The 26,055-nt window shown below is 50.9% G+C and overlaps 10 protein-coding genes across 10 annotated transcripts; 5 read left to right on the top strand and 5 right to left on the bottom strand.

Annotated features, from left to right (window-relative positions):
* Positions 1 to 11,034: 11,034 nt before the first annotated feature.
* On the bottom strand, positions 11,035 to 12,123 carry LAESUDRAFT_606225 (uncharacterized protein; the record flags this gene model as incomplete). The annotated part of the gene is made up of 2 exons (XM_040903119.1): positions 11,035 to 11,241; positions 11,674 to 12,123. Coding segments are annotated over 2 exons (657 nt in total), but the record flags the coding sequence as incomplete, so codon positions are not given.
* A 2,035-nt stretch (positions 12,124 to 14,158) lies between these two features.
* On the bottom strand, positions 14,159 to 15,131 carry LAESUDRAFT_816677 (uncharacterized protein; the record flags this gene model as incomplete). The annotated part of the gene is made up of 2 exons (XM_040914799.1): positions 14,751 to 15,131; positions 14,159 to 14,464 (listed from the first exon to the last, which is right to left on the bottom strand). Exons 1-2 carry the CDS (start codon positions 15,030 to 15,032, stop codon positions 14,159 to 14,161), a joined length of 588 nt encoding a protein of 195 aa, XP_040757879.1. The 5' UTR covers positions 15,033 to 15,131.
* A 650-nt stretch (positions 15,132 to 15,781) lies between these two features.
* Positions 15,782 to 16,969, top strand: LAESUDRAFT_666769 (uncharacterized protein; the record flags this gene model as incomplete). The annotated part of the gene is made up of 5 exons (XM_040905268.1): positions 15,782 to 15,923; positions 15,990 to 16,201; positions 16,262 to 16,414; positions 16,476 to 16,616; positions 16,673 to 16,969. 5 exons carry the CDS (start codon positions 15,782 to 15,784, stop codon positions 16,967 to 16,969), a joined length of 945 nt encoding a protein of 314 aa, XP_040757878.1.
* An 857-nt stretch (positions 16,970 to 17,826) lies between these two features.
* On the top strand, positions 17,827 to 18,394 carry LAESUDRAFT_666786 (uncharacterized protein; the record flags this gene model as incomplete). Its single annotated transcript, XM_040905270.1, has 2 exons — positions 17,827 to 18,196; positions 18,255 to 18,394. Coding segments are annotated over 2 exons (510 nt in total), but the record flags the coding sequence as incomplete, so codon positions are not given.
* A 543-nt stretch (positions 18,395 to 18,937) lies between these two features.
* LAESUDRAFT_764867 (uncharacterized protein) lies at positions 18,938 to 19,315 on the bottom strand (the record flags this gene model as incomplete). The annotated part of the gene is made up of 3 exons (XM_040913526.1): positions 18,938 to 19,123; positions 19,179 to 19,222; positions 19,279 to 19,315. 3 exons carry the CDS (start codon positions 19,313 to 19,315, stop codon positions 18,938 to 18,940), a joined length of 267 nt encoding a protein of 88 aa, XP_040757876.1.
* A 168-nt stretch (positions 19,316 to 19,483) lies between these two features.
* Positions 19,484 to 19,951, top strand: LAESUDRAFT_764866 (uncharacterized protein; the record flags this gene model as incomplete). The annotated part of the gene is made up of 3 exons (XM_040913525.1): positions 19,484 to 19,552; positions 19,612 to 19,653; positions 19,715 to 19,951. The coding sequence occupies 3 exons, from the start codon at positions 19,484 to 19,486 to the stop codon at positions 19,949 to 19,951; spliced, it is 348 nt and encodes a 115-aa protein (XP_040757875.1).
* A 509-nt stretch (positions 19,952 to 20,460) lies between these two features.
* On the bottom strand, positions 20,461 to 20,613 carry LAESUDRAFT_620352 (uncharacterized protein; the record flags this gene model as incomplete). The annotated part of the gene is made up of 1 exon (XM_040903264.1): positions 20,461 to 20,613. A coding segment is annotated over one exon (153 nt), but the record flags the coding sequence as incomplete, so codon positions are not given.
* Positions 20,614 to 21,528: 915 nt separating this feature from the next.
* On the bottom strand, positions 21,529 to 22,729 carry LAESUDRAFT_666763 (uncharacterized protein; the record flags this gene model as incomplete). Its single annotated transcript, XM_040905267.1, has 6 exons — positions 21,529 to 21,650; positions 21,705 to 21,798; positions 21,852 to 22,048; positions 22,295 to 22,417; positions 22,477 to 22,583; positions 22,647 to 22,729. The coding sequence occupies 6 exons, from the start codon at positions 22,727 to 22,729 to the stop codon at positions 21,529 to 21,531; spliced, it is 726 nt and encodes a 241-aa protein (XP_040757873.1).
* A 307-nt stretch (positions 22,730 to 23,036) lies between these two features.
* On the top strand, positions 23,037 to 23,690 carry LAESUDRAFT_709261 (YkoF-like protein; the record flags this gene model as incomplete). Its single annotated transcript, XM_040906714.1, has 4 exons — positions 23,037 to 23,100; positions 23,154 to 23,191; positions 23,245 to 23,304; positions 23,484 to 23,690. Exons 1-4 carry the CDS (start codon positions 23,064 to 23,066, stop codon positions 23,688 to 23,690), a joined length of 342 nt encoding a protein of 113 aa, XP_040757872.1. The 5' UTR covers positions 23,037 to 23,063.
* A 216-nt stretch (positions 23,691 to 23,906) lies between these two features.
* Positions 23,907 to 25,752, top strand: LAESUDRAFT_732557 (mitochondrial pyruvate dehydrogenase E1 component beta subunit). Its single transcript, XM_040910262.1, has 10 exons — positions 23,907 to 24,001; positions 24,082 to 24,327; positions 24,395 to 24,400; positions 24,436 to 24,671; positions 24,699 to 24,732; positions 24,798 to 24,926; positions 24,976 to 25,094; positions 25,151 to 25,280; positions 25,337 to 25,510; positions 25,537 to 25,752. Exons 1-9 carry the CDS (start codon positions 23,951 to 23,953, stop codon positions 25,508 to 25,510), a joined length of 1,125 nt encoding a protein of 374 aa, XP_040757871.1. The 5' UTR covers positions 23,907 to 23,950; the 3' UTR covers positions 25,537 to 25,752.
* The last annotated feature ends 303 nt before the right edge of the window (positions 25,753 to 26,055 follow it).

The following is a 26,055-nucleotide window of genomic DNA, read 5'->3' as shown; positions in this document are numbered from 1 at the left end:
AATAACCACTCGAATGAGGACTTTAATGGTGCAAAAAGAAAGGTGCCACTTAATACTGTGACTGAAAGCGGTTCAGACCATTGTATTCAATGGCTTGAAAGCGGTTCAAACCATTGTGTTCAATGGCTTCAAAGCGGTTCAGACCATTGTATTGAATGGCTTCAAAGCGGTTCAGACCATTGTATTCAATGGCTTCAAAGCGGTTCAGACCATTGTATTGAATGGCTTGGAAGCGGTTCAAACCATTGTATTCAATGGTCTCAAAGCGGTTCAGACCTTTGTGTTCAATGGCTTGAACTTTGAGCACAGACTGCTGCTTCATCACGGAAAGGTTTATGTCCCCAAGGATCAACAGCTACGCCTTGTCCTAATAAAGCTCCATCATGACACGTTACCAGCCAGACACCCAGGCAGGTTCAAAACATTGGAGCTCATTACTTGAACCTATTGGTGGCCAGAAATGTCTGTAATGGTTAAAAAATACGTACAAGGTTGCGACAGTTGTCAACGCAATAAGTACTCAAGAGAAAAACCATATGGACTACTACAACCCAATGATGTACCAGAAGGACCATGGGAGATCATCACAGTCAATCTCATCACTCAACTTCCTCCAGTTATGAACTTTAGGGGAGAAGAGAAGACGGCGATACTAGTCGTCATAGACAAACTCACGAAGCGAGCACACTTTTATGCAACAGATGACACAGTCACCTCATCCCAAGTCACTAACATATTCTATAACGAAGTCTTCAAACTCCATGGATTACTGCGCCAGATTATCTTAGACAGAAGTACTCAATTTGCGAGTAAACTATTCCAGGAGTTCTGCCAGAAGCTCAGTATAAAGTCTACAATGTCTACAGCGTATCATTCCCAAACAGACGGTCAGACAGAAAGGGTTAACCAGGTGTTAGAACAGTACCCCCAAATGTACTGCAACCACAGACAAAATGATTGGGTCTACTATCTACCAATGGCAGAATTCTCATACAATAACCAGACCCATGAGTCCACCGCACTTTCCCCATTCTTTGTCGAATATGGTCGACATTCAAAAATGGCACCAGACGTATACGAATCAATATGTCACCCTTCATTGGAACATTTATTCACCCACCGATCTGAGGTACAAGAACAGACAAAGGCAGCATTGGAAGTTTCAGCTTCACGGATGAAATGGTACTTCGACGAGAAAAAGGGGGAAGTCTCATTCAAAGTCAGAGACCTAGTATTACTCAAAGAAAAAGATCTCAGAGTAAAAGTCAAATCTGTGAAGCTAGACACACAAAACTTCAGACCTTACAAAGTACTTCAAAAGCTAGGTCCAGTGTCATAGCACCGCTGAACAAGAGATCAAAAAGATTAAAAAAGAAACGGTCATGTGAAATGTGCCTCCCTAATCCCCCTGATCTCAGATAATCCCCCTGATCCCTTAAGTGGCTTGAGAGCCTAACACTTACTTGTTGGTGAAGCAAGCGTATGGAAGGGTGAGAGATATATGCAGGAGCTTGGAAAGCTCAGTGGGTGCTACGGTAGTAGATGAGGAGAAACAATCTGAGGTTTTGTCCTCTATATGCTGGTCTTATATACATGTACAGTGGGCTATCTTACCTAAGCTACCTAACTACAGGTATAAGCTAATAACCGTACATGGAACAATGATCTGTCCGTAAGTAGAACAATAAGTGAGAAGATTGATGGCTGCCGTGTGAGCATCGTGCCTATCTTGGTTTCCCTTTGTTCTTCGGTGAGAACATTGTGCCTATCTGGGCTTCTGGCTAAACTAATCGGAAGTGGAAGGCCGATGCGTAACAATAGTCCTTATTCCCTTTGTTCCCAAATGGGTGCCTCTATTGTATCCTGGAATAGACAGGTCTGACCATATCATCCATGGGTCTGGACCGTAACATGTGATGTAGACTATCACCTGATCCCTACGTGTCACGTCTGTGGCTGAGAGGCATGGGATATTGGTGAAGCACATGATCTGTGGTGTGAGAAAAGTCACGTGCGGACTTTGTGGCGAAAATCTGTGACACCCAGTCACATTCAGACTAGAGCTGCCCAAGCAAATGAAAGTTCATTCGGTCTTCCATGCTAGCAAGTTGATCATGTATCATCAAGTCATGGTCGCAAACTGCGAATCCCCAAAGCCCTCAGCTATAGAAATCGAAGGAGAACCAGAATTCGAAGTTGAAGAAATCCTAGACTCTAAGGTTGTGAGGGAAAGGGTCCAATACCTCATCAAATGGAAAGGCTATGACCATTCCGATGATACATGGGAACCCCGAACAAATCTCACCAACGCCAATGAACTTCTTCAAGAATTTCACCAGCAACACCCAGATGCACCCAAAGCACCAATCAGGATTGTTACATTCAGTGGAAAACACTTCGAACTGTTCTCATACGAAGGTGCCCCGAAATTCACACACAGGATTAACATGTCCGACCACCCAGACAAGTTCTTCCTATATCACAAGATGACGGACCTCACCAAATCACCTAAGAAATCCTCAAGCGAGGCAGCTGGATAGGATATTTATGCAGCAGAGATGCATAAGATTCCCCCACACTCACGAGCTGTGGTAGGAACAGGAGTCGCCATCGACCCTCCTAAATATACCTACACACAAATAGCTCCACGAAGTGGACTGGCTGCTCAAGGAATCGACGTGGGTGCAGAAGTCGTTGACCCAGATTACATGGGAGAACTCAAGGTCATACTGATCAACACAATGGATTTCGTATTTTCAGTCAAACCAGGAGATAGGATAGCCTAGATAATCTTCAAATATTATGCTGAAGGGCTTCCCTCCAGAAGTTACTAACCGTTACAAGCAACAAGAAGAGGCAATAAAGGTTTTGGCTCCTCAGGACAATGAGCCTTGAGAGGGGGGTAGTGTCACAGATTTTCGTCACAAAAGTCATATGACTTTACTCACACCACAGATCACATGCTTCACCAATATCTCATGCCACCCAGCCACCGACGTGATGTGTAGAGATCAGGTGATAGTCCACATCACATGTTATGGTCCAGACCCATGGATGATACAGTCGGACCTGTCTATTCCAGGATACAATAGAGGCACCTGTTTGGGAACAAAGGGAACAAGGACTATTGTTACGCATCGGCCTTCCGCTTCCTATTAGTTTAGCCAGAAGCCCAGATAGACACAATGTTCTCACCGAAGAACAAAGGGAAACCAAGATAGACACGATGCTCACACGGCAGCCATCGATCTTCCCACTTATTGTTCTACTTACGGACAGATCATTGTTCCATGTATGGCCATTAGCTTATACCTGTAGTTAGGTAGCTTAGGTAAGATAGCCCACTGTACATGTATATAAGACCAGCATGTAGAGGACGAAACTTCAGATTGTTTCTCCTCGTCTACTACCGTAGCACCCACTGAGCCTTCCAGCTCCACCATATATCTTTCATCCTTCCATATGCTTGCTTCACCAACAAGTAAGTGTTAGGCTCTCAAGCCACTTAAGGGATCAGGGAGATCAGGGCAGCACATTCCACGTGACTATTCCTTTTTCAGTCTTTTTGATCTCTTGTCCAGCGGTGCTGTGACAGATTACCTTCCATGCATCTGTCTCTACAAAGCCACTGTGCTTCTTATAGAATGCATCTTAATGCTTCACCAGTATCCCATGACCATTGATGGTGAGCAGGCTGGACCGTTTTCATTCACGAAAGGGCCATGGTATGTCGTTGGAGAAGTAGACCATTGAAGGGTCAGACATACTGGACTTGTCGAAGTGGATGTCCATGTCGGCTAGGTTGATATATGTGGTGTTCTTCGCAGGTATGTTCTTTTCAGGCTGCTGACTCATGATGCTCACTGGCCCATCATCTAGGAGCTCACTGTGAGCTACATGATTATCTGTCACAAAGCACAAAGCACTTAACCCAATTAAGGGCAAGTCTGCTTATGTGACCTGCACAAATGATCCACATATAAAAGCCTGCCACAAGGGCTAGGCTAAGGATGCGCGCAGTGGCATACAACCAACAATCAAGGCAGAGCCCCAATGTATGGCTTTGCACAAGTGGTGAAAAGGGGGGGCTGGCCTGCTGGCCACATACAATAGTATAATGAATCTGGGGATACCCAGCTTCCTCATATGTACTTATATACATGTAGGGCAGGGCTCCTGGCCCTGTGCTACTATGAGATCTCAGGTACCTACATGTGAACATATTGCCAGAACCGATAATGGTTCTGGACTTCGTCATAATAACTATCTAATAATGGCCGTGGTTCGTCCAATAGGATAATTACCAAAAGGTGGGCCCACTGCTGAGGGGCCAATGTGGTGCCACTATCTTGAGTGACGAATTGGGTGCTTGCTAGCTTGATGGTCCAATGAGTTCCTTTTTAAGCAAGTGGCCTGGTGTCACGTGACCAACGCCTGACAACTTCTAAATAGGGCAAGTAACCAGTGTCATGTGACTGGGTGGCTGAATCATGGGCGCTTGGTGGTCATGTGGTAGACACAGTCATATCTGCAATATATGTGGCAGTATTGTGCTGTTTGTCCAAGTATCCACTTTGTGAGACCAATATGAAGGTTGACGTCTGAATAACCACTCAAATGAGGACTTTAATGGTGCCAAAAGAAAGGTGCCACTTAATACTGTGACATCATCACTAATGGCTGACGCAGAACAGTCCGTCTGTGTTGGTGTCAGCTCGAGCATTTGCAGCATTCCATTGCCTTCGACTGTGTTGTGCAAGGTGCCATTGAGAGTGGACTGCCTGGTGTCAGCTGGGCTGAAATGTAGAGGACGTAAGCTGGTCAGTGTCACAATGATACGAGATTGATTTTGCTCAATTCTCATAAGCCTTCGTTGGACGCGCCACATCGTAATTCCCTGTTCAGTTGTTACATTTGACACTGAAGTTCACGATATCAAGATAGCATGGAAAGCTTACCATGTATGTACTGTCATTGGCTGCATGCACATCTGCTGATGAGTTCGAACTCTCAGGCCATTCTTTGCTTCTCTCAGCACCATTCGCAGATGTGCTCGAAAATATTAGCTAGACTGGACTCTTCGGACTTGAGAGCTGCTGAAGAGCTTCATCGACCTGTGAGGGAGCTGGATGGTGAGTATCTGGATTTGATTGAACATTAATCATCGAGGCGAGGGCTGACCCAGCTATCGTTATTTGCGATGATGTTCTCTAACAGTGAACATGGGGTGCGAAAGTCTCTGCCCATCTTCTTGCGGTGGTATTTGACGATTGCATCCTTTGTACTGAACTGCGCAAGGATTCACTTTATCGAGTGCGTGTTCACCCGTGAGCCTGATACAAGCCCACAGCCTACGTCTCAGCACTTCGTCTCTCAGCCAGCAGCTCTTTTCTATTGCCTTAGCTACGGTCACTAGGCACATTCTCGCAGTTTCAGCTAAGTCTCAGCACCAATCACAGTGCACTTCGTCATCATTACATCATCAGGCCCAGCCCACCTAGCAACCGAAGATATTCCATCACACTCCTACACTACGTCACTCAGTTACTGTATATTGTCCCTTTTCTGTTTCTGCACTGTGACGAACAATCTGCACAGGTATGTTGGTGAGTGTTAAGCAATCCAATGCATGCAGGATTATCAGCTCACCCTGCCCATTAGTCTCAATCTTTTGCAAAGGTTCATAGATGTGCTATTAGCTGGTCTCTGTTATCATGCTGTGGGAGACCATAGGTTGCTAATGTTTCCTTTAGCTCCTTCTTCATTGTCTTCCGTGTTCTGAGTCTGTGTGTCAATGCCCGAGAGCTTGTAATGCGAATGTGGTGCATACATCACACACTCGACAAGCTCTATTTGATGGTCTGACCCCAATGCTTGACCAGTGCAGGGCAACTTGAATGTCTCAGCAGCGGTGTCACTGATCATTGCCATCACTCGTTGACATGTACATCTTGCACTGGATAAAGGACTTGCCATGCAGTAGTCTCACTGCAGAGGTTTCAGTTAATAAAATTGTCATCAGCTGACATGCAAACTGATTAGTGCGAGCTCCTCGATCACTGTCGCATCTGCAAACAGGGGCCTGACCTGCACCAGCTAGCCTGATCTCAAATGACCACTTGCCTTCAGCTCCCTGACTCACTGTGATGCACGTCATCTTGCCTCCTGGTGCCGCTGCACATCTCCTCGAATTTGAGGCCATTGGCTTTTAAGAGATTGATGAGGACTGTGATAACGAGATCAAGTCGATGCTCTCAGCTGTCAATCTGGATGATTGTCAGAGCAAAGACAGTCACTATTTGAGGGAGCTCAGCCCTATAACTGTGAACAGGAGGCCAAAGGTGAAATTCATCAAAAACCTCAAAAAGGCTTCTGAGCAGATTGTCATCGAGAACACCCTATGCGAATATGCATGGTAAGTTCACGTTGACATACCAATCCTACCTTAGTGACTCGAGCTTCTTTTCCAGCTTGTTGAAGCAGTTTATGAGCTTTTGCATTAATCTGGGCTGTGTGGATAGCAGTGAAGATGTCAAAAGGCTTTTTCCTGACATTCCCAAGGAGTTTCCTTTGTGGGTTGTCATGTGAATCATGAACAAGTATGTTCTCTCATCAATGCTCTCATTATATTCAATGAAAACTCACTCAAGTCACTCACAACAGGGCTGATGAGCTGGATATCTAGACCGGCAAGCCCAAGGATCTGAGCATACTGTGGGTAATCTATGTGACAGCACACCATGGGTAACCTATGTGACAGCACAGAAAATGCGAGCAACGATTAGCCACAAGTTCAGCCATGATTATGAACTAAGCATGCAGGCTTGGACAGAGAACCCTCTGTCCAGAAAGTCTGTCGGCAATTCGTCTCTGTCAGTTGTATTGGAATCTGGCACCAGTTATCGGTGAGCGGTGCTGCTGGCCCTTGATGGTCTGTGCGCAGGAGTCTCGGGAATATATAAATATCTGTATACAGAGTGGTGAATTCCATCAGTTTGTACCTCAGATTACCTTGATATCTGGCAGGAGATTGACTCTATCTGGCCGGTTCTGAGCCTAAAGTCAACAGGTTGTGGTCTCGCAGTACATGGTGAGCCTCAGATGTCGCAAAGTGCATGATATGCAGCATGCTGCTCGAGACGTGCACTTTGTTCTCATAATTTATCAGGTGCATGCTGGTGAGACCATCACCAGTGCGCATGCAATGGACCACAGCATCATGCAACAGCTATGGAAATTCAACGCAAATTTCCCTGTCAGCGAGTTTGGCTGCATGAGTCGTAAGTGCAAGGCGGAGCATCCTGAAGATTGGGCAGGCTACAAGGTTTGACAGATGCTGCAGCTGCTGTACACAGTCTCAATGCTCTGTCTGCTGCACTATGACAAGGCATTGCGGGTCATGTGGACAGACATGACCTTCACGAAGGTCAATAATGTGTTGTGCATCCGCCTCGACCTTCCATTCTGTAAGACTGCTCAAAACGGTGGTGAGCATCAATCAGATCGTACACAGTTTGAGTCTCACATCTCCAGGCATTGGACAGGCATAGCACCTTTCTTCCTTCATCCAGATAGGATATGGCCATGGACTGTAAACGGATGGAAAAGGAGTGGACGAGAGGACACACGCTAGAGTCAAAGGCTTCAGCTCCTTGATGATAGCAGGACTCTATTAGTAGTATGTACCTAGAGTCAACTACGATACATTAGTATGTACGCTGCATTCATGCAGGACAGTATCGGTACTCACAGGCTTCAGCTCCTTGATGATAGAAGGACTGAAGCCTGCAGAACGAGCGAAGCGGGTGAAAAGTCTTACGGGCGCTAATGCCCGATAAGTACATAAAAGGAAATACCAACTGATAAGTCCATACTTAAGTATAGCTAGGCTTGATATTCCAACACTCCCCCTCAAGCCAGGTGAAGTCCAAGCATTCTGGCGAACTTCTCCACCTTCTGGCGGGTCAACGCCTTGGTAAGAAGGTCGGCGACCATGTCGTTGGTCGGGCAATACAAGATGACGGCGCATTCCATATCGATAACCTCGCAAATGAAATGGTAGCAAATGTCGATATGCTTCGTTCGCGCATGAAGGAGTCCACTCTGCACGATCGCGATTGCGCTCTGATTGTCGGCGTGTAACGGTGTCGGTTCCGCCAGAGGCAAGGTGAGTTCCGCGAGAAGCACGCGTAGCCACAACAGCTCGCGTGACACGTCAGATGCGGCAATGTATTCGGCCTCCGTGGAAGACAGCGCAGTAAGGGGCTGCTTGCGCGAAGACCAGCTGACAGCTCCCCCAGAGTAGAGGAAGCTGTACGCCGAGATCGAGTGACAGTGGGCTTGCGAGGCCCAGTCGGCATCAGTGTAACCTATAAGACCATCGGTTGTCACACCGAATGTCAAGGCCAGGTCGCGTGTGCCTTTAAGATAGCGCAGCACACGTTTTGCGGCATCCCAATGCGCGGGCGCTGGGTCAGCCATGAAGCGCGCCAGTGTCGAAGTGGCAAATGTGATGTCAGGACGTGTGCCGATAGTGGCGTACATAAGGCTCCCAACAAGCCTTGCATACAGCTTGCGAGCCATGTGCACACGATCTTCGTTCGAGAGCTCGATACCGAAGAGGTTAATGTGGGGGTCCATCGGGACCATGAGTGCGTAGGCATCGGTCATGCCGAAGCGATCGAGTATAGTGTCGATATACGCAGATTGCAAGAGCGAGATAGTGCAGGCAGCGCGGTCGTGGTGAATCTCAAAGCCTAGAAGCCAGTGCGCCTCACCCAGGTCGACGATCTCAAATCGTGTGGCGAGCTCCCGCTTCAGATCAGTCATGGTGGCCGTTGTGTTGGTGACGAGCGTGCAGTCGTCGACGTGGACAACAATAATGATGATGACCTTAGAAACAAAGGCGAAAAACACACCGTAGTCGTGTTTGCTGCGCTCTAGACCCAAGCCAGCAAACAGCTCACAGAGCTGAATATACCACTGTCGGCCAGCCTGTTTGAGGCCGTACAGTGCCTTGAGGAGCCTCCAGACATAGTCTTCACATCTGGGAACCTCGAAACCACGTGGCTGTTTCATATAGATGGTCTCATCAAGCTCGCCATTCAGATATGCGTTTTTGAAGTCTATCTGGTGGATTTTCCAGTCGTTAGCAGCGGCAAGCGCGAGTGCAAGTCATAGCGATGCAAGACTCGCTGTCAGTGACGCCATCTGGTCGAAGTCGATGCCCGGGATCTGCGAGAACCCTTGCGCACACAGGCGTGCCTTGTACTTCGCGATCTCGTTGTTCTCGTCGCGTTTCCTGTGGAGCGACCATACCGATCCAATGACGTGCGCGTTCTCCAGCTTCTCGACTAGCTCATAGGTTCCCATCACCTCTATCTTCGCCAGCTCCTCCTGCATTGCCTCTCGCCACTGCTCACGTTCCGGCCTGGCCATCGCCTCGTGGTACAATGGAGTGTCGCCAGCCATGGCCGCCAGAGCATAGAGGGTCTCCCCCTCATCGTCGGACTCGTCCTCCGGCTGATCCTGCACGAGCTTCGCGTGCTCGAGAACGCTCCTCGGAACGCACTGTGCGCCGCGTCCACCAGTGGTGCCGGTACCTGACTGTAAGTCGTGTATCCATTGAGACGGCTGACGTACGCGTTTAGGACGTCCAGCTCCTGGCTCAGGCGTGCTCTCCGGCTTGGTCGCCACACTTTCTGGCTGCGGTGGCTCGACGTTCGCATTTGTCGACTCATTCGGGATGGTGCAAGTGGCTGGACGGCGTTGGACGGCGCGATGGTCGCGGCTGGTGTGGAGGTCGATGGAGGTTAGAGTGAAGTGCCCGTAGGCGCGTTCTGGCCGCTTTTGGCCTTGTTCGGCTCCCCCTCGGGCTGAACGTTGATGGTAATGGGCACGTTGTCCTCAACGAAACGCACGTCGCGTTCAACGGATACCTTACGCTTGTCGGCCCAGTACACGCGGTGGCTCTTGCTATGCACATCGAACCCAACCCAGCGGCCTTGATGCGACTTCGGATCAAGCTTCGAGGCGGCATCGACGCATACCCACATGGTGCAACCGAATCGAGGGAGCAGGTCGAGATGGGGCTTCTGCCCTGTAGCGCGTTCGTGCGGCGTCGAGTCGGGGGTGTTCTGGGTCATCGTGCAGTTGCGAAGCCACATGGTATGCATTACGGACTCGGCCCAGATGAACTTGGAGAGGTCCGCGTCGAAGAGCAGCATGCGGGAGTGCTCGGCGAGCGTCCGGTTAAGGTGTTCAGCCTTGCCATTCTCCTGCGGGGAGTCATGCACGGTTCGGCGATGGTGCGTACCTTCGCTTTTCAGATAAGCCTGGAATTCCGTGCTCATGTACTCCCCTCCATTATCGCTCTGCAGTTCCTTGATGGAGTTGACACCTCGGTGGGCCTTCACCCATAAGCTGTAGGCCTTGTACTGTGTAAGTATATCGCTTTTGCGGGCAATAGGGCACACAACTGCCTCGTCTGAGTAGTCGTCGGTGAAGGAGACATAGTACTCCTTGCCACCGAGGGACTTCACCGGCGCTTTCCCCCCAGACATCCGTGTGCACGCGCTGACTGTACGCGGTCGCTTGCGGGCTCGAGCGCGCCTTCGGGAACGACTCACGGGTCTGCTTCGCCTTTGTGCAAGGTTCGCAGAACTCGGTGTTCGTGTCCTCGAGTCATACTCCGGTGATGATGTTAGCCTCAACCATCTTCTTGAGGGCAGGGGCATAGGCATGGGCCATGCATCAATGGAACTCGGTGAGTGATAGCGTTACCATTAACGCTGTCTCCTTCGCAGGCGCTGATGGGACTGGTGATCCGGGTAGCAGGTACAGACCGTTGCGCTCGGCGGCTACAAACACGGTGGTACCTCGAGGGGAGACGACATGGCACCCGTCGTGCTCGAAACGGACGGCGTAGCCAGCCTTTGTAGTGCGGCTGATGGAGATGAGGGCGAAAGGCATAGACGGTGCATAGAGAACGTCGCATAGGGTAAACTTGACTGTCTTTCCCTTGTGCACAGTAGCGACGCAGACGTCGCCTTCACCGGTGGCATAAAAGACACGGCCGTCGGCTGATGTGATCGGCTTGCGTTCGATCTCCCAGAATGTGGTGAAATTTGAGCGTACCAGATCGAAGTGTCGGCTTGCACCTGAATCGAGGATCTGGGTGAGCTTCGGGAGCTTCGCTCCCTTGACCTTCGAAAAATCGGTCGCAATGGCGAATGCGAACGCCTCGTCATTGCCTGTTGTCGCCGCATTTGCACTGGCTCCCCCTGAGCCCTTGTCATGCTTCCTCCCTCTGTTCTTGCTCCGTGGCCCTTGGCCCTCTTTTCCACCACCTTTTGCCCAGCAGTCCGCTTTCAGATGGCTGGGCTTATTGTAATTGCTGCACGTCTTCCTCACATCCTTGCCATCCGACCTCGTCATGAGTGCGGAGTCTTCCGCAGTGCTCTGCGACTCGTCCAGGGCAAACTCGTCGCGTGCGACTGAGTAGATCTGGCGTAAGAGTTCATCGGATGTGATGGTGGGAGTGGGAGTTGTGGTGGTGCCAGTAGCCTGGATGGAAGCCAGGTGAGCAGCTGAGAGGATGGTGTGTACGACGGGGCGATAAGACTCCGGGAGGCAGCTGATGATGAGCACGCAGTATTGCTTGTCGTCAAGAACACCGCCAGCTGTCGTGAACTCGGCCTTAAGCTTCTGGAGCTTATCTAGGGTCGGTCGAGGGTCCTTCTCCTCGGTGCAGCGAAGAGCATGCATGCGTCGGAGCAGTTCAGCCTGGACGAAGTCACCGCGATTGTCATACTCAGCTATGACCACCTTCCAAGCTCCGGACGCCTTCTTCTCGGGGATAATCCGGAGTTTCAGCGTTTCCGGTAGCGTCTGGTATAGAAGCGTTTTGATCGCCTCATGTCCGGCGGCCCAAGTGTCGTACGCATCTGCGTACGCCTCGTCTGCGTCGGAATCCACCCCTGGAGCCGTGGGTGCAGTAGGCTCCTTGTCGCGGCCATCGAGATATCGCACCAGCTTCTTCGCCGTTACGGCGGACCTGAGTTGCTCCTTATAGAGCACCCAGTTCGATCCATCTTCTGCGAGGTGGGGGATCCTGACTGATGATTCGTGATTGCTGAGTGACATCTCGTAGTGGCCGGCGGGGCTCATAACCTGTAAACGGATGGAAAAGGAGTGGACGGGAGGACACACGCTAGAGTCAAAGGCTTCAGCTCCTTGATGATAGAAGGACTCTATTAGTAGTATGTACCTAGAGTCAACTACGATACATTAGTATGTATGCTGCATTCATGCACACCGGAGGCATGAGCCCATGATTCCGCTGGGAACATTTTGGACACATCACGATAACAGTCACAATGTAACTCTAATGTTACTGATGTAAACATCACAGAATGATTTGAATTATTTCGAGTGAGCACATTGTGGAATAATAGTGATATTATTCAGAAAGACACCAGGATGAGACAACAATTTTGCTCTGGCCAGCGTTCATATAATATATTGGTATCATTTTGAATGGATCTTAAGGGTACATTACAAATGTGATCAATGTGATGTTATGATGAGTATCAGAATGCTTTCCATCATGTGTCGGCTGGAATCATCTTGAACACATCGGAGGGTGTCCTAATATGGTTAGCACATTACTATATATAGTAATAACAATTATGCGATCACGATGAATCCATTGGGAACACCTTGAGAACATCATGGCTACTCACAGGTATCATTTAAGATTTTCTCCCAAGAAACATTTAGGATGCTATTGCAATAATGCTTAAATGCTGTCATCTGCAGCATTGGGGTCTCATTCTTGCATCTTTATGAATGCTATCAAAATTGTGCCACAATGTTGATGCTTAAAACATTTTAAAACATTCAAAATGATTTCAAAATGTATGTGCTAAAAACATTGCATAATTATTTAGACTATTATTACAATGTGTTCAAAATGTTTCGGGCAGAATCATGGGCCCATGCCCCCGGTGGCAGGACAGTATCGGTACTCACAGGCTTCAGCTCCTTGATGATAGAAGGACTGAAGCCCGCAGAACGAGCGAAGCGGGTGAAAAGTCTTATGGGCGCTAATGCCCGATAAGTACATAAAAGGAAATACCAACTGATAAGTCCATACTTAAGTATAGCTAGGCTTGATATTCCAACATGGACGTGTCCGGTCCGAGTGTGGAAAATCGCCACTGGCCACTGTCCGAGGGCGTCGATGAGTGACCGAATTGCGCGCCGCGTCGTGGTAACTCTGAGGCAAAACACTGGAGACCCTGTCTCCCAGCGCTCCCCGCTATATAGTACCAGCGTACATATATACAAACATACCGGTGGTGGCGCTGCCCATTGCCACATGCGCGCCCCTCCGGCCCAGATTGCGACACCGAGTGTTTGCGGAATGGTGGAATCTGTGCAAGGGCATGAATATAGAGCAGACCGGCTACGTGTTTCGCAAACACGTCGGTAATGATGGAGTCAGGGTGAATGCAGGAGAGGCCATGGCCCATGGTGAGTTGTGAGCACTGCTACCGATAAACCGTGGTTGAATTGCTCTGGCCTGCGGTAGTCGAACGACAACTTCATACAGTGCTTCCGAAACAATCTGTGCGATATCGGCATCGATCCTCGCCCATAAGGAACCCACTCTTTCCATCGCGGAGGATGTCAGTATCTCGCCATGGTGCTTCGGTGGCCCATTCGTGACATCTGCACCTGGGGGGGGCTGGGCGGAGAATTTCGACAATCCAGGTACTATATTCAAGTACCTCCTGTCATGGACGGACACGCCACTCGTCGAACGGAAGGACTACTTCAATCCGAAGCGCGCCGCTAGTGATCCGTGTACCACATGTGGTAGAACCTGTCACTGTGTTTCATCCTTTCGACAATTGATGGTTTTTGTTTTCATTCAATTCCATTTCCGTTGTTGACAATTCAATTCTATCAATGTGAGGGGGGTGTAAGTTTTAAGTTTACATGCACATGTCTACAGTACTGTACTAGGCAGATTGAGATTGTATAGGTAGGTGTGCGGGGTGTGGAACGGTCGCACTGATGGGCACTAACAGCCCCGTCTGCCTGCATGCTCCGCTTCATTCATTCCATGCCCGTCGTCCACGACGCGATCAAGTTATGCCGGTGGCGTAGTGACAGTTGTGCTGGGATGTGTTTGCTGGGATGTGTTGCGCCGCCCATCAACGGTCGTTATTGCACCCTGCCGGCGGTCCACATACCAGGCCGCACAAGTGGCAGCGCGAGCATCGTCGTAGCAGATAGCTCGAGGGGGGGTATCTATCGATTCAGCACACTGCGTCCCTCCTGCGCCCCTCCGTGAATCTGCGGTGACGGGCATCGTGTCGTTGGGAATGGCATGAATACGATGTGGACGAGGAGGGGGGTGGCGAAGCCGATGGCGCCTGCTCATGCCTCCGTGGATCTGCGGTGACGGGCATGAGTACGATGTGGACGAGGAGGGGGGTGGCGAAGCCGATGGCGCCTGCTCGTGTGTTGAGGGAAGCTGTGGAACGGATAAAGGCAGCTTCATGGACCATGGGGGAGGGCAGGTACGTAGCGTATGCAGTGGAGTCCGGAACCAACCATAGTCGGGATGGGTGAACCCGTGGCAGGTCACTGAGTGTCGTTGAGGGTCAACGCACAATGTATAAATGCACGGTTAACGTTCGTCAGCGATGGCGCATGCATAGGAGAACGCCGGCACTCACCTTTCCATTCTCTCGTTCCGAACGTGTTATGAGAGGCGTAGCGAGCGGCGAGCGCGCCGTTGAGCGTCGAGGCACATTCGTGCCATTTGAATGGGATGGAAGTGCCGACGTCGAGCCGGGCGATGCACGCGAGAACGAGAAGAGCGGGTAGGTATAGGGGCGGTCGGTGAGGATGTGACGGAGCGTAGGTAGGAGAGGGCAGGAGCGGTGAGAGGGCAATGGCAGGAGGGAGAGCTGAGTGGGAGGAGGAGGAGCCGCCGGGGGACGCAAACCCAGGACCATCAATTTGGCAGATCGCGAGGGCTTCGCGCCCACCGCCAGCGCGGCTGCCCGCCAGGATCCGCCCGTGTCGCAGCCGTCTTCGTCGCGACGGTCCCGGCGTGGGAGATTTACGGTCCCACAGGCGCGCGCGGGGCCCTCAACCGTGTTGCCGTTTTAGGCAGTCGACGCCAACGCGCGGCATTTTCTCACGCCTCGTTTGCGCGAATCTCGCCGTCTGGCCCTCGTTCGCCACGGAATCCGTTCGAAAAACACGTAATAAATTATCCCAGTGGTCTACCGTCTCCCAGGCGTTTTTTCCTCGGTCCGAAACCGCGGACGCGCGGGCGCTTGCGGGCGGTTGGCGCGCGTCGCGTTTTCGAGGGGGCCGCTTACGTCAGCGGCGCGCGCGGACCGTCAATCTGTCCGGATTCAGACCTTCTTCCCTCAACCATTACTTGTCTCCGCCACTACCTCGAGCTGCAACAGACGGCGCGACTCGAACAGAACGCAAGGAGATCTGTGGTTGGACGAAACACTTTCACCAGCCGCTCCCTTACCTTAAGTGTTCAAGAAAATACAGATCAGGTGCGCGACAATGCCGAGCAGTTGTGGCTATGCTTCGAAGAAGCCTAAGCACCCGTAAAACTTTCTAGCTTATCGAACGTGTGTGTGTTAGATTCTGCTCTACCCACTGTTTGTTTGTAAGCCATCTGCTGTACGACCAAGTCTCACTGCCTCTCTGCCAGTTCATCCTTTCCTAGAACGTCACAATGACCAGCAAGGGCGTGAAACGTGCATCCCCTGGGGACTCGACAGAGAAAGATCTCCTCAGTGACGTCAAGCTGACAGACGAGTACGCGGCGAAGCTGCAGGGGATCCAAAGGGAACTTGCGCGTCGTGAGCTTATCCTAGGTGCGCTCCCACCCTCCTCCATCCTTGATAGAGTGAGCTAACGGGGCCGTGCTATCCGGCATGTAGAGCGCCATGCACAGGAGTTTCTCTTGTCCGTGTATGAAGACCGGCGGAGCCTCCTCAAGGGGATCCCGAAGTTCTGGGCCGTCGCGCTCATGAACCACAACATGCTCGCAATGCAAGCGCAGCACAACGTGGACCAGGTCCTGCTCAGCTATCTGGAGGACGTCTGGGTCGCGCGGGATTTGGGGGAATCGCGGTGTTTCACGCTAGAATTTGTGAGTGGGGCACATTACATGTTGTGCAGACGCATCGTCGTTGACTGACAACTCGTGCAGCACTTCAAGGAAAATCCGTATTTCTCGAACAGGGTGCTGAAGAAGGAGTACCGGTACATGTTGCATATCGCAGTGGAGGACAATCAGCCTGACGTGGATGGCATTACACAATCCATGCTTGAGTTCTCATGGGAACGTGATGTGGAGCCTCAGGTAAGAGCAATTGCGACAATTCCAATGCCACCAGGCTAACTGTGTATCTTATGACAAACAGGCCCAGAAGATCGACTGGAAGGATGATTCGAAGAACCTCACTAAGCTGTGCCCCCAGGTGATGGACGACGATGGTGATGACATGCCGTCGGAAGGTGGCAGTTTCTTTAATTATTTTGAGCATGAAGGTGATCCATACAATGTGAGTGCCTCCTACAGTGGAGGGTTGACATTGGTGACATGGTGCTTCATTCCTAGATTGGGGTGCTCATCGTGAACAACATTTTTCCAGAGGCAATCGACTATTTCCTAGGCCAGGCCGGGGGCGACGGCATGGAGGAGGATGATGACGCAATGGAGATTGACCTGGGGAAGCGATGCCTGAAGAAGGCGAAGAACATAGATGACAGCGGCCAGGTTCCCGTCACAAATGACATCGTTCTAGAGGCAATCTTGGACCAGGCTGAGGGCGAAGACGACAGCCAGGACAATGTCAACGACAACGTGAGTATTGACTACCGTTCACGTTGCAAGTGTTATGAGCCTTATTATTAGGAGATAACGAAGACATTGTGGGATTATTCCATGAAAGACATCGAGTAAGTTCCCACTTTGCTTAATCATATTCAAAGGCTCACCTAGTTAGTTCGTTGGACGATGATGGGCTGGAAAAGCTTCGAAAAGAAGTATTCGGAACCGATGACTTGTCAGACATGTCTGACGTATCTGATGAAGAGGTTGAAGACCATCGTTCCAAGCCTGATGGGAAGCCTGTGAGAAAGAGAAAAAGGGGCTCGAAAGTGTGAGTTTTTATCACTTATACATAGACGTTGGTTATGATTATGACAATGACGCAACTTACACAGGAGCGATAGGAAGAAGAAGCAGAACATAGAGGATAACATGCAGAAAGACGCGAGAATGATGACTGAACGAGCAGAAGAAAACAAAAGTACGTTATTCTCGTATAACAATATACAATATAGCTAATATGAATCTAGATGTCTTCCCTTTCAGCTTTGCAGACGCTGTGAAGGGCTTTACACAGACCCCATCTGACGTTAAAACTTGGGATGATGATATCCCTAGAAGTGCTTATTCCTCTGATGGGGAAAAGCTAGTGATTCATTTACCAAGGTTGGTAAAGAAGCGTGGACAGGTGAGTTATCTGATATATAATATCTTAAAATATGACTGAGATGAATAAAAGGAAGCTTTGATGAAAGACCTTCAAGGGTACTTTACGTGTGTAAAACCCAAGGTCAAGAAAGGGAAGGAGGATCAGTACACCAAAGGTGAAGGTGTTAGAGGAGAGCTTAAGTTGGTAAGGGGCTGGCATGGAATTGGTCAACCTGTAAGTGCAAAATGATCAGCTTTAGCATAAATTAATTTTGCAATTACAGGCAACTAGCGAGATTACCCCAAGCGTAGACTTCATCAGAAATGCAACTACTCTAAGACATTCAACAGCAATCGTGAAGTCAATGCGCATTCTCTCATTGCGCGTAAATGCAATCATCAAAGCCGGTGATCCAAGGTTTTATAAACACGCAGTAGTAATAAGAGAGAAGATGGAGAAAGATAACACCGCAGCTGAACTCCTGGGCAGCATAGATCCTTTAGTGCTTGAAGGGAGGGAGATCCTGGTCAACAGTCAATCCTCCACGCATGTTGATAGGTATGATCCTATCCTGGCATGGGTTATCATCGTGGCCCTTGGGAATTTCAAGGGAGGACACATTTACTTCCCATCTTTAGGACTCAAAGTCAGATTATTACCAGGTGATTTTTTGCTTAAGATCTGAGCTGCTACTCACCGACTGATTTATGTCGCCATTAGGTGATGCTGTGATGATGCGTGGTAGAATTTTACCTCATAAGGTGGAGGACTGGGAAGGCACTCAGAGGATCTCTATTCCTCACTTCACTCATTTATCCATTTGGAAAAAGTATGGGATGGCCAATGATGTCTCTGCTTAGAATAGTTCAAGTACATCGATGACAAGGACATGTTCCAGACATACTACACGACGAAGCTGTCCAAACGTCTGATGCATGGCGTTTCTGCATCCGACGAGGCAGAAGCAAGCATGATTTCCAAATTAAAGGAGGCTTGCGGTTTCGAATACACTAACAAGTTGCAACGCATGTTGACCGACGACCCGGGCAGAGTCGCGATGTATGGCGGGGGTCAGCGGCAAGCGCTGCGTGCAGACTGCGTGTGGCGAGGGCATCGACCGATGCTGCTCGTCGCGTTCGCGATCGCGCTCATGGCGTCCATATGGCGGAACTTCACTTTGAGAAGTATTCCACGACATTGCGACCTCCATCGAGTACCGATCGCGATGTCTGAGTGCCATGGAGATTGAGAACACGGGCACCGCGAACGACGGAGCGTGCTCGCCGCGGGGACGTGGACACACACCGACTGATCGTCTCTGGACTGATACTGTTCAGCTTGATCCTCTGTTTCCGCCGTGCGCCAAGTGCGCCAACTTGCGTTCTCAAGACGCATGCCGCTCGCTATTGCGTCCCTCTGGCGCATCGCACTCCTCCATGACCGCCAACTAAAGCGGCTTTCACCAGCATCATGATGATAGGATTACCCACCGCAGCGCCCAGTGCCAAGGCAGCAGCCAGACCACGCCCGTCGGCGATCTCTCCTGACGCGATGTATGGAATCTTGAGCTCTTGTGCGGTGCGAGCAAGCTAGTTCGGGTGCATGTGAGATGTGCTCTCGTAGGTAATGAATGCGGCTACGTACAAGTACGAACCCACGGATGTCGTCCTCGCCAAGATGGCCAGCGCCTGAAGGTATGAGATTGATTAGCGGATTCCAACCCAATGGATCGCAAGATACTTACACTCGAAACCATCGATGCTCAAGACATCCACGCCCATGCGCTTTTCAGCCTAGCTCGCGCATATTAGTACGTTCATCGCTTCTCAAAAGTCGAAGTGCAGGCCTTCTTTGACGTGGGGCGAGCTAGCTCGAAGACGCCGCACTCATGGTTGAGAGCCGAACTCAAACTGTTCATTCTCTGAAAGAGCAAATACGCATCATCAGCGATGGTCGAGCTTCAGAACTCTGCTCTGCTGGAAACTGAAGAGGCCAACGTGACTGCTGAGGAATCAAAAGTAAGGCCCAGGAGGAGCTCTTCGGCACACGACAATGGCTTGCTTCGACGCGAGCTGAGCTCCACGAGATGCTGAACGGATTCGCAGCTGTGCAAAGGGAGGTGAGCATTCTAGCGCACGATGATCATGCTTGGACTGACGATGATCGCACGTCCGTTCGAGAATGCAAAAGCTCTGACAGAGTCGGAGGTGGCTGAGATTGATGCGCAGCATCGAGCTCAGGCTGCAGTCGAAGAGGAGCTGCATCGCGCCTACAAGCAGATGCAAGAGCTGGAAACTGCGCAACTGCAGACTGTGGCAGTGCCCGACATGAAGACGGAGATGGAGGTGGAGCGTGCAGCACGCGAGAAGGTCGAGGGACAGTATACGCCCGCACTCGCATACACTGCAGAGCTTTAGCAGAGAATAGCCGAAGCTGACGCCACGTGCGATCTCCGAGACAAGCACCAACTTCAAGCTACTCTCGCAAGCGTTTGAGAGGAACGAAAAGCACAAATCTGCGAGACAGATGCGGTGCGCGCTACTCGCGCACGTGTATGAGGGACGCTTTCTATCGCAGAGTCGGCCAGACAGGACTTGCGATGACGGTGCCCTTCTCCGATGAGGTCGCAAGCAGGGTCCCCGTCAAGTTAATCGAGAGGAAGTAAATTGGTTTTTGTGCGCCTGAATGACGTTTGCGACGGTCAGCGAGCATGTCGAGAAGATGAGCACGTCACCTGTCTGCTGCGCTGACAAGGAGGTGTGGCGGGCTGGACGGATGGCCGAGCGAGCGGTGACTCATGAGGTGGGAGAGGGGACTGGAGAAGAGTATGCAAGGTGGGAACTGTCGGTGGAGGGAGAGAGAGCGACGATGGCTGCGCAGACAAGCCGAGTTGTGCGCTGTGAGTAAACAGGGGGCGAAAGTACTCACCTTCAGGGTTCGGTGTGGTCTCTACAACGCGCATGAGCCGCATGTTCGAAATGTCGTATATGCAGATCTCTATTTCGAGGACGATGACCAGCATCTTGCGGTTCATCTTAACGGCAAGGATGGAGGATGGGAAAAGGAATTCGCAGATCATGGATTGTCGCTGCAAGCAGATAGTGAGGAACACAAAAACTGACCATTATCATCACAGAGGTGCAAGATTTGGACGTGATGGGCATACCTTCGTGTTCACAACCTGCAACTTGCGTGGGCTAGATTGTGATTGTAGTTGATCGGCGGCACCAACGAGTGCGATGAGCGACGAGCACAAAAGCATTCCAACAATTCCCTTTGTACCACCATCTACAAGCCGAGTAAGCGAACGACCGTGCAGATAGACGTTTTTGTTGTGCATGCACCTTGATGAATTTGAACGCGTGAGTGACGCGGATACGTGGAATTCGGCGGACGGAACTCGCAGATCATCGAGGTTATTGCACCTGCATCCTGGCTCGGCACACTTGAGGACGCTACTGTACATTGTAATTCGCAACGGGTGTTCTGTTGTTTCATATGAAACCCCTGTATGCAAACTAAAGTGTATGAACCTCAATGCTGTATTGCGGTCTGAGCAAGGCAAGTGAGCAACACCGAAAGTCGTATCTTATTATATGGCTACCGACCCACACTCAGATTGCATCATCATGCTGAAGGCGATCGAGCGGGGTATACCCTCAAGGACATATTGCTCCTGTCTCGTTCCACCGTGCCTGCTCAGAGAGCATCTATGCTCGGCATTCTCAGACGCATTGCGAAGAGACTGGGAAGGGCACGCCGGGGGGATGCGAACGTGACGATACCGGAGCTCGCCGGCTAGGATGTGAAAATTTGCAAACGTATCCTAGCTGCCAGCGTCGAGGCTATGACAGAGTGGGGGTGGAAGAAAGTTATGTGGGAGTGTATAGTCGGCTAGCGGCAAAGAGGAGAGAGGATCCCCACTGTCGGATGTAGAAATAATTTCCGATGACACACCAGGTGGGGGAACCCGGAGCGGATTATCTGCATTGCGCTAGGAAAATGATGAGTATGGTGATATGTGCCGTAGTCTACGGATAACTTGCCATAGACATGCGGCGAGCTGAAGGTCAGTGCAACGTGATGTGCAATAGGTGAGCACTTGTGAGAGCGGCGCTGTGATGAATGGAGACGTCAGTCAGTGTGACTGTTCCGTGCTCATGTCAATACCTTCTCGGTCTAGAATGGCCTTGGTCAACTTCGATGCCACTTGAGGATTGTCCTTTGCCAGATAAGCGAGTGCAGAAAGGGCAGCTTCTTGCGACTGCGGGACGCGCATATAGTCATGCCTTCGGTCGATATTTTGGGATTGCCTACCTTGATATCTTTCTTCTGCAGCAGAGCAATCAAACTTCGCATGACCCGGCCGTTTCGTCTGCTGGAAGAGCTCGATAAGCCAGGCTTCTCCCACGCTCTCTTGCCTTTCACCTCCTTCAGGCGATCTGCCACCGGCAACCAATCTGATACTGCCACACGATGGATTGGCACCCGAATTGCATTTGCAAGGAGTTGTGCTATCGATATCACAGTTTGCGCAGAGGAGTCCGCGAGTAGAGGCAAAAAGGTGTCCAATACTTCCGGCTGGGCAACAAATGGGGTGAACATGTCATTGAACAAAGTCGTGTGTATCAGGATAGAGCATATTACCTGGAAGAGGTAGTCCAGCGCAACCTTGGCTCCGTTGCGCACCTCTAAAGAAGCGGTATGCAAGCCCTATTGCGACGGTCCGACTGCATTGGCAATGGATGCCGCCAGCGCACGCAGGGCGCGTGCAAAGGCCGCACGAAACTTGGGCGACTCAGGTGGTCGGAAGCTGGCTATTGCGTAGATGAAGGCTTGGTGGGCATTGTATCTCATAAGAGTCTTGAGCGCATCCTCGGAGCCTGGGCCGTAGTGCGTTCAGGCCGGACGTAAGGAGGGCGCATGTAAAGGAAGTACGCACCATAGGACAGCGAGGCAATAACATGTGCGGCCTCGATGCGGATATCGTCCTGCGACGATGAAGGGTCCTCTAATATCAGGGGCGGGTTGTTGATGAAGTCGACGAGGCTGGTCGCCGGTCAATGCGTAGAAGCCATAGACGCTGCGCTGCATGCTTATGTTCCGATGAACGCCTCATCGTTGGCCATGGCGTGTTTAGCGGTGGGGTTGCCTATGATTGTGTTCTTGGCCTTTTTCAAGGCAGAGAGACTCATTGCTTCGATTGTCATGGTGGTAGAATGCAGATAGCCTGCACTGTAATGTTCATAATACAAGGGTGACCACTAGGAGCCCACCTGGGAGCTTTGGGTTCTAGGAGATAGCCTACTGGCTGACAGCCTGTCCAAGTTCAAGAGAGAGGTAACGCAATCGAGACGGTGCAATCAGTCGACAGTTGGTAAATGAGAGAAGGATGCAAGCGGTGGCCTGGAGAGGTCGAGGAGGATGCATGTCCAAAAGCATGCGCCGCGGTGTGCCAAATTACCCCGCGTGCCTCGATAAACGCTCCGGGCAAGCTAAAGCTCTTCCGGATATCATTCTCTTACGCCAATGGCTCAGAAGACAGACGATCTCTATGCTGTTGCAGGTGCACAACGGCGAATATAGCGTACCACAGAAGCTGATGGTGTGACATGATAGATTTCTGCCTGGTGCCAATGGGCATCGGAGAACCATCCGTACGTGAATATCTAACATTTGCAGTGTCGCTGATTAAAACATCATTATACAGGTTGCAGAATATGTTGCGGAGTGCGCTCGCGTGCTTGACAAGACCGGATTAAAGCACAAGGTATATCTTGGATAGCTGCTAGCAGAAATTACAGCTCAGAAAGTACTGCGACATTCTCAGATGCAGTAAGTGGTGCTTCGTTGAACATGCAGGGTAGGACAGCCCATCTAACTGATCACTATTTAGTGGTTATGGAACCAATATAGGCAAGTCCACCGAGTCGACGAGCCTCATGAGAGCTAGCGCGAGTACCAGAGGGCCCATGGTCCGCCGTTATGCAAGCCATTCATGATTGTCACGCCGCGGTGCACGCGAAGGGCGCGCCGTGCATTGCGACTGACATTCGCATTGGCACGCGAGTCGACAAGGAGATCGAGCCGGGCACAGGCAACGAAGGCAAGGTCAAGCGGGTCGAGGACATTCTTGCGCGTGATCAGAAGGCATAATTTGTTATTCACTAAAATGACGCAGATGAGTGTGAATAGCAGGAAACCATGATCTTGTATATTAGCTGTCCCTAGATTAAAGCAGAACGACTGAGGTCCAAAGAATGCTTGCTCATCGTTCTCAGCGATGTGTGAATTCCAATGCATGATGAAGCATGTGTGGACTGACCAGCAAGTGGCGTGACGAGCCGGCCCGCGTCCCTCATGAATGCCCATCCCCATCGCCAGCGACGCGCTTGCTCATCTTTTCTCTATCCACCATGGCCTCCCTCGCCCGGTTACGCGCTAGCCTTCCTCGCACTCGCAAAACTGTAAGGGATGCCGGACGTCGTCTCTTACTATTCCCAAACTCACCGTCCACGTTACATGGCCTCTGGTCCGTGCGCTCCAGACGGCAGCGGACACGACACAGTTGAAGGAGGAGGCGTCGCACTCCGAACCCTTCATGGTCACGCTTCACGAGGAGTCCTTCCATGGGTTCAAAACCGACCCCCCGACGCGTGATCTCGAGGTGACCAAGGATGGCCTCCTGAAAATGTACAAGCTCATGAGCACCATGCGCCGCATGGAGCAAGCCGCGGACGCCCTCTACAAGCAGAAGCTCATCCGTGGTTTCTGTCATCTCGCCATCGGACAGGTGCGCGCCCCGCATAGACCCTTGTCGCACACATTCTGACGCGTGTCTGGCGGCTACCTTCAATCAGGAAGCTGTATCGTCGGCATGATGCACGTGCTGACGCCCCAGGACAACATCATCTCACCCTATCGCACACATTCGTTCGCCATCTTGCGTGGTGGGAGCGTCTTTGCGCTCGTCAGCGAGCTTCTCGGCCGCAAAACTGGTATCTCGAAGGGCAAGGATGGCTCCATGCATGTCTTTACGGAGTCCTTCCAGGGCGGGCACGGTATCGTTGGTGTGCAAGTCCCGCTTGGTGCTGGCCTCGCGTTCGCAGCGAAGTACCTGGAAAAGCCAATCGTGACGTAGACGATGTATGGCGACGGCGCGAGTAACCAGGGACAGGTGTTCGAGGCTTTCAACATGGTGCGTTTGTCGTTACTCACAATCCAATCTAAAGCTCACTATGCCATACATATCTGTGATGATAGGCCAAGCTATGGAACCTGCCATGCGTGTTCGTCTGCGAGAATAACAAGTACGGGATGGGTACCTTGGCGGAGCGGAGCTCGTCGAACACTCAGTATTATACTCGTGGTGACCAGATCCCAGGCATTCAGGTAACGTATTCCTTGCAGCACCCTAGATCAGTACTAACCCTGTATCTAGGTGAATGGCATGGACGTCCTCTCGGTCGTGAAGGCTGTGGAGCACACCAAGCAGTGGGTTCTGGATGGAAAGGGCCCTATAATACTTGAATTCGTCACGTACCGCTACGGTGGTCACTCGTACGTCGCGCCCTCACTATCTCTCACAACCACAATGATGGATCGTTGATGCTCAGGATGTCTGACCCTGGAACGAGTTACCGTACGCGTGAGGAGATCCAGCGCGTACGCAGTACAAACGACCCTATCCGTGGCATGCAGAGCTATCTAGCGGATTGGGGTCTGGCGACTGAGGAGAGTCTGAAGGCACGCCGCCTTCTTCGTTACATACTCACGCATCTTACTGACGCATTGTGCCGTAGAAACTCGACAAGGACGCGAAAGCAGAGGTTGATGCTGCAGTTGAGGAAGCCAAGAAGGCGCCCTTCCCTCCCGATTCGGACCTCTGGGCTTCTGTCTATGCCGAGGGCCACGAGCCACCTTTCCTGCGTGGTCGGGAGTGTGAGGAGGTGGGTCGTTACGAGTCCTCGCTTTGAGGGATACAAAACTGACGTCACTGCAGGTGCACCGGTTCTGAGCTCCCATTGATGCGTAAGAGTTCGAGCGTGATTTGATTCTTATAGTGTTTTGATGGAAGGCCGTACAGTACAGTATTAGATGCCCTGTGCTAGTGTAGCGTGACATTACTCCACCGTCCGCGACGCGACGCCGTGGATGATTCTTCTTGGGTGACATGATGCGTATGAAGCAGACTGTTTGTTAAAAGTCCGCTCTGACTGTCGCTACTCGCTGAGGCCTCCGAATGTCATGGCGGAAGGTCTGCATTAATGTGGTATTCTATGTCCATCAGTCGCTAAACTTCTGTCGGAAGTATGGTATCTGTAAGTTTAGTGTGATTGCGCCGGTATGTCAACCTCAGTGCCATCGTCAGCTATGACCTTATAACGGACTGCACGGAGTTGAGACTCAGAAGCATAAGAACAAGTGGGCACTACGCACTGATGGTGAATGGTTCGCCTTTGGCTTTACGTATGCTTGTGAAATATAGTGTTCCTGAGCCTGCATAAGGGTGAGTAACTTC

This window comes from Laetiporus sulphureus, assembly GCF_001632365.1.
Source record: "Laetiporus sulphureus 93-53 unplaced genomic scaffold LAESUscaffold_91, whole genome shotgun sequence".
Lineage (NCBI taxonomy): Eukaryota > Fungi > Basidiomycota > Agaricomycetes > Polyporales > Laetiporaceae > Laetiporus > Laetiporus sulphureus.
The sequence above is the reverse complement of the archived record's forward strand: the minus strand, read 5'-3'. Positions and strand labels throughout refer to the sequence as shown.

Coding starts and splice junctions, on each gene's coding strand:
- LAESUDRAFT_732557 (XM_040910262.1), top strand. CDS start 23,951: ATGGCCTCCCTCGCCCGGTTACGCGCTAGCCTTCCTCGCACTCGCAAA. Junction 24,672..24,698: donor CTGGAAAAGCCAATCGTGAC/GTAGACGATGTA, acceptor CGACGGCGCGAG/TAACCAGGGACAGGTGTTCG. Junction 24,927..24,975: donor ACCAGATCCCAGGCATTCAG/GTAACGTATTCC, acceptor CCCTGTATCTAG/GTGAATGGCATGGACGTCCT.